The sequence below is a fragment of the Hylobates moloch genome, unplaced genomic scaffold (genome assembly GCF_009828535.3).
Source record: "Hylobates moloch isolate HMO894 unplaced genomic scaffold, HMol_V3 SCAFFOLD_15, whole genome shotgun sequence".
NCBI lineage: Eukaryota > Metazoa > Chordata > Mammalia > Primates > Hylobatidae > Hylobates > Hylobates moloch.
In genome coordinates this window covers 40,504,952-40,518,037 of record NW_026652290.1, presented here as the reverse complement: position 1 = coordinate 40,518,037, position 13,086 = coordinate 40,504,952, and the positions used below count along the sequence as shown (strand labels likewise).

The 13,086-nt window shown below is 41.4% G+C and overlaps 1 protein-coding gene across 1 annotated transcript in view; it reads left to right on the top strand.

The window, feature by feature from the left end:
• Positions 1-13,086, top strand: part of IL18R1 (interleukin 18 receptor 1) — a 42,583-nt gene that overhangs the window by 11,524 nt on the left and 17,973 nt on the right. The window contains exons 3-5 of the mRNA XM_032177569.2: positions 817-1,060; positions 4,943-5,108; positions 8,912-9,068. Coding sequence (XP_032033460.1) covers positions 817-1,060; positions 4,943-5,108; positions 8,912-9,068 — 567 coding nt within the window. The remainder of the gene's footprint in view (positions 1-816; positions 1,061-4,942; positions 5,109-8,911; positions 9,069-13,086) is intronic.

Genomic DNA, 13,086 nt, shown 5'->3' with positions numbered 1-13,086 from the left:
TCCTCAAAATGCGGTAAAAGTGCACCCGAGAGTCACTGGAAGGTAGATTACGAGAAAGACCCATTAATGCTGAACTTGAAGTACCACAAGTGCAGAAAGAGGGGAAGGAGCACCTATCCTGTGTAGATGAGGGTCAGATATATTTCCAAAGCCAGAGAATCTGGGTCAATTGAGAAAGAGGGAAAGTGACAGATATGCAAATTTGGATTGATATTATATTAATGAATTCTTGATTATCCACACGGTGACCTACAGTAATAATAAATGTACACACACTGTAAGTTACATAGGCACACCTTTAACTATCCCCACACTTGCCAGGGAATGTTAGATAGGCAGAGTGAATGCAAGGTGAGTGAGATTTCTGATAGTGCAGAGGAAGAATGCCAAGGTTGCTAGGTTTCTTGTTTTCTTTTCTACTGAGACTCCTCAGCAGGGTATGTTTTGAGGTAGGTATGGCAGCACTGTGACTTCTGTGGCTTTCCTTATGAAGAAGTTGTAATGTGTAATATTTTCTTCTAAGAGATGACACAATTATCAGTCTTCTAGCTATGGTTGGTTAAGTTCTGATACCTTCCTGTTGGGGAGAAACTGTCAGAAGTTGTGTTTTCATCTATGTTCTGAAAGTGCCTTATCCTTTCTAGCATTGGAAAGATTGATGCAAAAATAAAGAACCCACAGGAAAGTGACACCGAGATTTCTCAGGACTTTCTTACTAACCTTGCTTCTTCACCTAATGCATTAGGATACCAAAAAAGTTACCTTTGTCATTTTGGTTTTTGTTTTTATTTATTTTACTTTTCTAATCTTTTGAAGAATCTTGTACTTCACGTCCCCACATTACTGTGGTTGAAGGGGAACCTTTCTATCTGAAACATTGCTCGTGTTCACTTGCACATGAGATTGAAACAACCACCAAAAGCTGGTACAAAAGCAGTGGATCACAGGAACGTGTGGAGCTGAACCCAAGGAGTTCATCGAGAATTGCTTTGCATGATTGTGTTTTGGAGTTTTGGCCAGTTGAGTTAAATGACACAGGATCTTACTTTTTCCAAATGGAGTGAGTAACCCTTTCTTTTTAAAATGTATTTCACAGCCCTCTTGTCCTTTGTTCAGCAACTCAAATATGCAGGAATCTGAAAGGCCAGATAATCAGCACATCTTTTTCTTTCCTACTCTTCCTACGACATGAAATACATTCTTTGTTATGGAACAAAATAAGTTTATCTCTCTCTGCTTATTTTCTTAGTGACCTTAATGAAAGGAGATTACCTTGACAGGATTTCCTTTTAGGGGATCCTTACCAATGATAAGTGATGATTGCATGAAAGTCAGTTTTAAAATTCAGCTGCTCCTGTTGTCTACATGTCCCCAGTCAAATGAAATCAGCAGCTCGGACTTCACGATAATATTAATATGTTGTGAAATGGGGCAGTGTCAGCTTCCTGGGTGGCATCCTTGGTGGGGGTTGATGCAGACACACACTAGTCCAGTCTGCAGGGGCTCACTGGGAGCCAGGTGGCAGTGCTAGTGGAGGAAGTGTGTGTCTGGCAGCCAATCACAACCCACAGCTGGGGACAGTGAGAGAGGGCAACACGGAAGGGCTTTGCATTTTACTCATGAGGTGGCCCTAGATTGTGCCAGGATACTCATAATTGGGTTGCATAACTTCCACGAAATGGGCGCAGCCAACTGAAAGCATCACCCACACTTACCAAACATGTTTCTTTTTAGATGTACCTACCTACATATGTAGGTATTTTTATAGAGACTTGAGACTGACCCGTAGGAAATAGCTCAGGGCCAGCTGAAGGTGATGGTGTGTAGATTTCATATGTAGCAGATTTCTTTTAGAAGCACTTCTAGAGTGAGTCCTCATCATTATCAACCATGCTGTTGAGAGAAGAGTGAGCTATCACTGTGAAACTTTGGTAGCACTCCTGCGGTTTTGCACCAAATTAGGTCATTTTTGTTTGTTTTTATACATAGGAACTCCCAGGCATCAGAAAAAAATTAAATAACTCTTTTGATAAAAACCAATACATCTTTAGGTGACCTTTTAAGAGTGATAATTACAGAAATGGGTCACAACTGGGATTTTTCATAACAAGCTAAGGAAGAACGAATACTCACAAATGGGGTAAAGGAAAAAGAACAACAAACACCGCCCCCCCACCACAGACTTCCGACTCCTGATTGAATAAAGGCACAATTCAAAGGAATAAAGTATTCTGGACAGGGCTGAGAGAGCACGTTGAGAGGAACAGCCAGGCATCTATGATCATCACTTGGAGATAACAGAAGCAAATAGCATTGGCAATCTTTCTGATATGGGGAGTAGAGAATACAGCCTGGCTTAGGAAGCAACAATGGAAGCAAGAGATTGAGGCAGGATTTCAGAGAGGTGTGGAGAGACAGGGTAGCAGATAGGAGATGCTAAGAAAAATGAGGTGTCCCAGAGTGGATATTGAAGACTGATCACTATGAGAGTAAAGTGATGAGGTGAGAAGCAGCTTTGACAACGGCCTTGAAAATAAATGGAATTCTACATGGAAGCAGGTTGTTTTAGACACCCAGGAACATAGAAGATACAGACATATTCAAATATAGCATAATTAGTAAGCAGTATTTATTGTAGATGTGTGTGTATACACATATGTGTTCTAACTTAGGTGTGTAACCCTTTGTAGTTTGATGTGGGATCTATCAGTGAACAGACTTTATGCCTAAAAATTTCCCATTAGAACAGTAATTCTTTAATTTTTAGGAGTACATTGCTAATAATCAAATGCCACTGAGGACTGATAATTTAATCCTGCAGTGAAAATCACTTTATCCCACCAAATTTTAAGAAAGAAATCAACCAAGAGGCAAGGGGATACAAAAGAGATAGTTTTCAATGATAGAGATGAAGAAATGAAGGTAGAGGGAAATGTACACACAGAAATCTAATAACCAATCCTAGGCTGACAGGCAGCAAATTCACCTTGGTGAGCAGCCTCAGAAGTGGGGGCTGGTGTTTATCCCCTGGTGTGTGTGGACACAAATGAATGGTTTTCATAACCAGGATGGGCTGGGCCTGCAGCAGGAAAGTGTGGTCACAGCTTTGGGTCAGTTGGCCTCAGTGTTAACACCAGCCTTGGAGCTCCTGGGTGGCAGGTGCAATGTGTTGTTGATTGTTTCAGTGTTCCCAGCACAGTGTCCTGCACATGGAGTGTCAGTCCTCTAGCATTTGTTGAGTGTTAGGAATCGAGGATTACAGAGGTAGAGAACAATGTAGTCTGAAAAAATGGGGATATTCATGTACCCTATTCCTTTTAAGCAACAAGTCATAGAGGTCCAGAAATCTCTATCTCTCCAATTCATTGAGGCCAAAGTTGGGGAGACTTTACAAAAACACACTTGAGAAGAAAGTGCTGCCAATGGGATCCTGAATCCATTTCAAGGGCCAGGTAGCTCTATCATGTCCCATGGCCACAGACCCACTACCTATAACTGTGACAACAGCCTGCCACATTCTCCAGTCATGGCCAATCTTTTATAAATTCATGCCCAAGGTGAAGGGACCAGATTCATTGGATTATGAAAGTGTAGAATTGTGCAGAGCACTTCTGGCCTCTGGGACCAAATAGATGTGCATTTGCATCCTGGCCCCATCTTGTAGCAAGTGTGTGGCCTGTGTGAGTTGTTTAACCTGTCTGAGATTTAGCATTCTCATCTGAGCCTAAGGAAAATAGTAATTTCCCTTACATGTACATAGTCTAATACCTGGAACTCAATAAGTGTTAGTCTTTTCTTCCTTCTATCCTATTGTAGACCTAAAGGGGAACTGGAAGAGCCTAAGGTGGGCACAAATGTGTCAGGCATAGAGGATAACTTAAAAACACGTGTCTGCTGTATTTAGCAAATGAATCTATACATCACAGGTGCAGCGGAAGCAAACATCAAATATGAAACATTTTCTCTTTAAAAACTTCATTTAAAAAATACCGTATTGTTTTCCAATTCTAGATCACCTTTTTTGTTTTTTTGTTTGTTTTGTTTTGTTTTGTTTTGTTTTGTTTTGAGATGGAATTTCGTTCTTGTTACCCAGGCTGGAGTGCAATGGCGCGATCTCCACTTACTGCAACCTCCGCCTCCTGCCTCAGCTTCCCGAGTAGCTGGGATTACCACACCCAGCTAATTTTTGTAGTTTTAGTAGAGACAGAGTTTCACCACATTGGCCAGGCTGGTCTCAAACTCCTGACCTCAGGTGATCCACCTGCCTTGGCCTCCCAAAGTGCTAGGATTACAGGTGTGAGCCACTGCACCTGGCCTAGTGATAGTCCTGATCACTAATTTCTGATCAGGAGTAACAACAACTATAAAATCTATTCACACTCACTTTTGGTCAGTAAGGCATTTAAAGAGCTAATTCAATTACACTGAGGGCAGCAACTCCAGACTTTGGTTTATTCAACAGTATAAGAAGGGGATTGGAACAAATTGCCTTGAGAAACAAAACCTAATGCATATACACACACATTGAGAAAACAACATCAGGAGTTTATATACCTTTTGAAACCAAAGCCACCCTCCCATCCTGGGCCAAGACTCTCTGAACTTATCCATCAGTGAAGATCACTGACATTGTGAAGATTTGCTTTTCTGACATCCATAATATATTGTCTGCAGTAGGATATGTGCGTGTGTGTGTGCATGTGTGTGTCTCTGTGTGTAGACTGCTCAGGTTTTCATTTATTACCCCCTGCTTCCATGACAGTTTTTAAAGTTCTTGCTCCTCTGAATCAAGAGGAGGCAGAGCAGGGTTTACACATCAATGAATCAATCTCTTTAATAAAAATAAAGGAAAAATACTGTAACTGGTTACTAAAGGGAAGATGGGTGATATTTGCAAAGTTTCTGTAGCATTATAAAATACCTTTACACTTTTATTCCATAGAAATTATACTCAGAAATGGAAATTAAATGTCATCAGAAGAAATAAACACAGCTGTTTTACTGAAAGACAAGTAACTAGTAAAATTGTGGAAGTTAAAAAATTTTTGCAGATAACCTGTGAAAACAGTTACTATCAAACACTGGTCAACAGCACATCATTGTATAAGGTAATGCTTTTATAATATTTGAACTTTAAGACTTGATGGAAAAGATCAAATTCCCAAATGAGGGTCTGAGGGCTACCATTTTGGTCTCATAACAAATAAGCTGCCTGATCCCACATGGCTCACTTGCCCTGTTTGAGCCAAGTATCCTCACTGGCTTGTTGTCAAGAGCTGATACACAGTATTAAAATATGTTCCACAGTAGTTTCCCTGGATTTGGTGTTCAATAAATGATCACAGCTTCTTCTCCCACACTCTTCCTTCATTTTCCTTCTCTTTTGACAAGTTAATTTTTAGGAATTCTAGTTTAAGGATTTCCATTTTCTCCTGTCACATGTACTTAACATGTAAAACTCAATTGTATATGTTTTTCTGAATATATTAGTTCATTTTATAAAATGGAAATGGTAATGCTTTTATAATATTTTAACTTTAAAACTGAAAAGTGAAGAAAGCAAAAATCACTCATAAATACATCAGTTAGCGACTTTGTTTTTTCTGTGAAGCATCTGCTTTTTGAAAGTGGTATATTTTATTTTTTGTGTGTTTTTTCCTCTAAGAATTATGTTGTGACTATCCCTTCACATCTTTAAATGATCTTCTAAACATGGGCTTTCAGTTTTTATGTGCCTGGTTTCATCTAACTAACCCCCTTGTTTCATCTAACTAATCCCATTGTTATTGGACATTTGTGAATTGCCTATTTTTCACTATTATTTAAAGGCTAAAATGAATACCACTTCCACAGATCCTTGGGTGTTTATATAATTTGTCCTTCAACCAAATCCCTAAATGTAGAATTACTGGATCAAAGCCTGTGAGCATGTTTATATGTCTTTTTCTTCACACTATCAAACTCGTCTCCAGGGAGCTCTGCCAATTTTACCCCACACTTGAAAAAAGAATCCCAATTTTTTGTCACCTCCACAACACTGGGAAATAATGCTCCTAGAATGTTTAAAATTTGATATGAAAAATTTCTAAAACTCCTAGTGGTTTTTTCACTTTTCTTAGTAATAAATTAAACTTTTGTCTATACTTATTGCATCTTACTGCAATCAGGCAATTTTGTGGGTTGCCTGTTTATTTTTTTCTGTTTTCTTCAGTTGGCATACCTTTTACTTGTTGAATTTTAAAAGCTCGTATACACCATGGAATACTATGCAGCCATAAAAAAGGATGAGTTCATGTCCTTTGTAGGGACATGGATGAAGCTGGAAACCATCATTCTCAGAAAACTAAAACAGGAATAGAAAACCAAACACTGCATGTTCTCACTCATAAGTGGGAGGTGAACAATGAGAACACATGGACACAGGGAGGGGAACATCACACACCGGGGCCTGTTGTGGGGGGTGGGGGGGTAGGGGATGGATAGCATTAGGAGAAATACCTAATTTCTCAGATTGATGGTTCCAGCAAACCACCATGGCACGTGTATACCTATGTAACAAACCTGCACATTCTGCACATGTAACCCCAAACTTTAAAGTATGATTAGAAAAAAGCTCTTTTAGACCACCGTATAGGAATTATGTATACACATACATAGTGTGTGTGAGTATACAGTGTGTGTATGCATAAAAAACATACACACTCCCATCCACACACACAAACACCACAAATTGTGTAGTTCAGGGGTCCCCAATCCCTGGGCCAGTCTCCCTCACTCACATTACCACCTCCTGTGAGGTCCACAGTGGCATTAGACTCTCACAGGAGCAAGAACCCTGTTGTGAACTGTGCATACGAGGAGTCTATGTTGTGTGCTCCTTATGAGAATCTAATGCCTGATGATCTGTCACTGTCTCCCATCACCCCCAGATAGGACCACCTAGTTGCAGGAAAACAAGCTCAGGGCTCCACTGATTCTACATTATGGTGAGTTGTACAATTATTTCATTATATATTACAGTGTAATAATAATAGAAATAAAGTGCACAAGAAATGTAATGCACTTGAATCATCCCAAAACCAACCATCCCCCCTCAACCCCTACCCACACTGGTCCATGGAAAAATTGTCATTCATGAAATCAGTCTCTGTGTCAAAATGGTTGGGGACAGCTGATGTAGTTTATATGGAATAACAAATCTGAATAATGTGACTCTGTCATGGAGACTTTAAAGACCTATGAGAGAGTGGTCTGAACAGAACTTGGGAAAGCTGAAGCGAGTGATGATAATATCCTTGAAACTTTTGTTTGTGCCTTATGCTTGAACACTGTTTACTTGTGATTTCCAAAGACAGCTCTTATCTGAAATGTTTTCTAAACATTTGAGTCAGTCCTGAGTTGACTTCACACTATTTCTCATCAATGTACAAATGTGCTACAGTACATGTAAATTAGTGAGGCTTGGTGTGCTAAGTTTTAAGAAATTCCATTCGGGTGTGGTGGCTCACGTCTGTAATCTCAGCACTTTGGGAGGCCAAGGCAGGCGGATCACAAGGTCAGGAGATGGAGACCATCCTGGCTAATAAGGTGAAACCCTGTCTCTACTAAAAATACAAAAAATTAGCCAGGCGTGGTGGCACGTGCCTGTAGTCCCAGCTACTTGGGAGGCTGAAGCAGGAGAATCATCTGAACCCAGGAGGCGGAGGTTGCAGTGAGCCGAGATCAGGCCACTGCACTCCAGCCTGGGGGACAGAGCAAGACTCTGTCTCAAAAAAAAAAAAAAAAAAAAAAAGAAAGAAATTCCAAAATGCAGATATTTAAATTAAGAGCATTGGTGCACCAAGGATGTTTAGTCAAACAATTGACCACAGGGCTAAGTATTCTAAGCCTGTTGACTGATCATGACTTCACCCAAGAACAAGGAAGCTAAATCAGTAGACAACTGATTGGAAAGGAAAATGAAGAGTCTCTGATCTTTTCTATAGCTTGAAAAAATTAGTTTGGCTTTATAAAATTTTGACTTATATATAAATAATTTACTGATGTGAGGTACACATGTGGGTGCTTCACGGGCACATTCTACGCACAGTGGGTCTAGCTCCAGTGGCTGCCAGCTCTGAGGGAGAAGTCTGTGGGCAGTAGGTTCTCCTTGCTTGGTGTTTGCAGAAACAGTGTCCAATGGTCAAGGATGGCCATTTAGCCCCCAGCCTTCCCACATAGTCCCTGCATGGCTCTGGGACCTACCTCTGGGTGTCAGATGTGCTGGAATGAAGAAAGTGGATTTATTACAATTAGTATTAATTCCTGTGACATGTATGGAAATGTGTGTGTGAGAGAGAGAGATGTTTGAGTGTACCTATGGATTTGAATATTGTTGATGCATTTCTAATCAGCTCGCTGGCTTCTGATGGAGGGTGTCAAAGGTGTGGGTGGTCTGCTAGCTACTCATTCTATGAGTAATTCTACACCCATCCCACTATCCACCCCTGGGATGCATAGTCCAGAATACACAAAATTGGACTGAACATGTATGAAATAGGGTTGTGACTCAAGCAAGGATTTTTGAAGTAGTGTTCTCTCTCTCTCTCTGTCTCTCCCTGTTTCTCTCTCTCTGCATGTGTGTAAAAGAGATAGATGAAAGAATATTGATGAAAGCAGCTACAGTGCTCATATTGCCCCATGCTCTACTTCCCAGCATATATTAATAATGATAATCATGCCAACAGCAATGAGACCGCATTTAATTGTTTCAGTAAAAGTACTACCAAGTAACTGGGACATATATCCAGGAACTGCTACTTTCCATTCTCTTTTCCTTTTTCTTTAAAGATCTTTAACTCAAAAATTTGGATCACTCTAATATCAATTCGGCTTTTACTTAAAGTGTTTTAACTTGCTTTATTAAAAACAGAACTGTAAAAAGCTACTACTGGAGAACAATAAAAACCCAACGATAAAGAAGAACTCTGAGTTTGAAGATCAGGGGTATTACTCTTGTGTGCATTTCCTTCATCATAATGGAAAACTATTTAACATCACCAAAACCTTCAATATAACAATAGTGGAAGGTAAGGGAAATCCTAGAATTGGGAAGAAACAGATGTATTTTAGTAAAATGGATTTTTTTCATTCTTCAAAACTGTGTAGGGATTGAGAGTCCACTTAGTTGGGGTTGTGACCACACCACTAGTTCAAATATAAGGGTCAAAATCTTCATTTTGGTGCTCCTCTACTTGGCTAAATAAACCTTTCTTTTTGGCAGGAAATGAAAATCTGTATGAATAAACCTCACATGAGTCAGCTCTCTCTTATATATGAAGTTTGAGTAAATTGTGGAATCTTTTGTTGTTGAATTTACATTTTCACTTCACAAATATTTAGTGAAGGTATCTATACTCAATAAACTGTACTTAGCACAGGGAGGCAGGGAAGCGAGGAAATATGAGATGAAGTGAGCACCGTACTATTCTCAAGGGATTTGATTATAATCAGGAGAGGCAATAAGCTACATAAAGGTGTATGAAACAGCATCATCTGTGAGGCTGCAAGAGTGCAGGGGGAGGTTGGGGGAAGGACAGATGCAGGAGGCTCCATTTGACCTGGGTCTTGGAGGGGGAGCCTCATGAAGCAGTGACCTGCTGGGGAAAGGGATCTCGACTGAGAGAGTGTAAGGAACACTGATGTGCTGGTGAGAGGGGAGGGATGCTGGACCCAGGCTGTGTGTGATGGAAGAACAGAATCCTGGGACATTAAAGGTATTTAATTAAACCTCACCCAGTGAAGATATTCATCATAAGGCACAGCCAATGATTGATCATCCAGTCCCTTCTTGGGAACTATCAAGGAAATGATCAAATCACAGAGCAGTGTAGTCCAGATTTTAATATCTGATTGTTGAAGTCTGTTTTTCCATTGAGTCCAAATATCCCTTCTCGTAGCTTCCAACCACTGATTTTGATTTGCCTTCAAGATTTTCACAGATTAAATCTGGCTCCTTCTTAAAATGACAACTCCTTTCGTGATTTGAAGACAGGTGGCTTATCCAGTCTGGATTTTTTTCCCCATCATCCTGAGAAACTGGAAACTGTAACACTTGTGTGGGTGGCTTGCTCAACAAAATCTGTGGGCTCACATTTGCTACAGCCTTTGCTTTAGCAACATCTTTCCTCTTCACTACAACCATGTAGCTATATACACCCACGTATTGCCACAGAAACAAATTACCCCAAGTTTAGGGTCTTCGGTAAAATCAAGGTTTTGGCAGAATTGCTTTACTTCGGGAGGCTGTAGGGGAAAATGCATTTCTTTTATTTTTTTATTTATTTTTGTTTTTTTGAGATGGAGTCTTGCTCTGTTGCCCAGGCTGGAGTGCAGTGGCGCAGTCTTGGGGCTCACTGCAAGCCTGCCTCCTAGGTTCATGCCATTCTCCTGCCTCAGCCTCCCGAGTAGCTGGGACTACAGGCACCCACCACCACGCCTGGCTAATTTTTGTATTTTTTTTAGTAGAGATGGGGTTTCACTGTGTTAGCCAGGATAGTCTCAATCTCCTGACCTCGTGATTCGCCCGCCTCGGTCTCCCAAAGTGCTGGGATTACAGGCGTCAGCCACTGCGCCAGGCTGGAAAATGTGTTTCTTTGCCTTTGCTTTCTCCAACTTCTAGAGACCACCTGCATTTCTTGGCTTGTGCCACTTCATTTCAGAGCCAAACACATTCGCTTCCCTCACCTCATCTCCTTTTTGACTCTGACCTTTCTGTCTCCCTCTGACGAGGACCTTGAGATGACATTGTGCCCACCTAGATAATCCAGGGTGATCCCCCATCTGAGGACCCTTAATATAATCACATCTAGAGGTTCCTTTTGCCATGTAACATATCATATTCACAGGAACTTGGGAGTAGGATGTGGGAATCTTCGGGGTCTATTATTCTGCCTACCACAGCCCAGAACCTGGGAAACCCATAACTGAATTTTTAAACTCAAAAACTTAAATTCTATATATAATCATCTACCCCAAACTCTCCAGATTTACTTTCCTACATGTATTTTTAATCTCATATAAATCTGTTCCTTTGATACTTTCAGAACCTACCCCGTCTCCCACCATCTTTGCTTTGTGCCTATCAGCAGCTCTTTCCTTCCTTCTTTGATGAAGCTGTAGGAATATCCATTATTAAAAAGGTACTTGCTATGGGCCAGGGATAGTGCCAAGTACTGGAGTTGAATCATGTCATATAATCCTCACAACAGCTCTATGAGACTGTGGCCTTGGGTGAGTTAATTTCCTTAGTTCCTCTCTGCCTCAGATTCCTCATCATGAAATGGGACAGTAATGGTTCATCCCTCGTAGGGTTGGCTGACAATGACTGAGTGAGTGTGTGTACAGCTCTAGGATGGCTCTAGGGACAGTAAGAGTTTTGCTGTAATGACCATCTCCCACTACTGGGTTCCCAAACCTCACCTGCAGCACAAGCTATTCTTCTCCCATAATTGTCCATCTTATTTTTCTTGTCTTCTTGGAGAATGTCAACTGAGTCTCTCAGGACTCCACTCAAATGTTGCTCCTCCTCCATGGCCTCTTGTTTGCATTTCCGATTGCTGTCAGATTTGCATTACATGTGTGTCTCTGTCAATAACTTGAAAAGTTTCTGGAAAGGTTTGCACTGAGTTCTGTTCCTCATCTTTGCATCTTGAATACCTATGATTGGCACTTGGCACATAAAGGTGCTCATTACATGCCTGTTGTGTGCATCACTGAGACAGAAACAACTCCTTCGATGCCACATGCAACAAGAAGTCTAGACACTTCACCATCCTGGCTGTTTTTCTTTGGATTTGGCAAAGTTTGCTATGAGTCTACAGAAATTACAGCTTGGAGTTGGGGAGGACAGCCAGGAGGTGTTCTGACCTGTGTCGAGGACAGAGGGGTTCTGAGCTCCCGCCTTCTCTGTGTTGTGTCTTTATTACAGTCCCCTTACCTTCACAGATGGAGATCTGTCAGCTGCTACATAGTGAGCGCTGTAGTGGTGGAAAGGTGTGATACCTCTCCTCCCCATCCTAAGGATCATGGCAATGTTCCCATAACAAAAGGCAGATTAACAAGGGGCAAGCAAGTTTTATGTGACATGGGAGCCTTCAGAAATGAAGACCCCGGGGCTGGCTGTGGTGGCTCACACCTGTAATCCTAGCACTTTGGGAGGCCAAGGTGGGCGGATCACCTGAGGCCAGGAGTTCGAGACAGGCCTGGCCAACATGGCAAAACCCCATCTCTACTAAAAACAGAAAAATTAGCTGGGCTTGGTGGTGGGCACCTGTAATCCCAGCTGCTTGGGAGGCTGAGGCAGGGAAAATTGCTTGAACCCAGGAGGTGGAGGTTGCAGTGAGCCGAGATTGTGCCATTGCACTCCAGCCTGGGAGACAGAACGAGACTTGGTCTCAAAAAAAAAAAAAAAAAAAAAAAGGAAATAAATGAATACCCCAAGACTCAGGAAAAACCACTTTTTTCTTTTTAAGTGCTTAGATTCTAGAAGCATGGACAGCCATGTAGAAATGTGATTGGACAAAAGGGTATGACCTAATGCTAATGGACTGAGTGGGGAAACCCAGCAAGACCTGTCCAGATTCTTCTTGGCCTCTCTGTTACATTTCCTTTTCCTGGGTAGAGGGAAGAGGGTCTTAAGACTTACTATCAGACCAAAGAAGGCCAAAGAATTTATAGCCAGCTCCTAGACAGAAAGGCAGGAGAAGGTTAGAGTCATGCTTCTAGGTTCTATGGCTTACTTTGGGGAAAAGGATTCTAGTTTGTATGATCTGCCTTTGGAAAGAGGGAGTCTGGTTTCTATGACTTGCTTTGGGGAGAATGGGGGCATGAAGCAGGAGGGCAGGAGAAGCTCAGACAGATCTTGGTTTTGAGGCTGCTTTGAGGCCTTCCAATGTCCTTTGGTTTAAAGTCCTCAGCCTGCCAAAATGCCATACTTTGGGCACTGTTTTTGGAGCCCAGGAGTACCATTGCCTTCAGCTCGTGCTCGTGAATCACAGTCACCTGAATTCCCATGGGGCATCTGCCACTTTCCTGGTCTCATGCTCT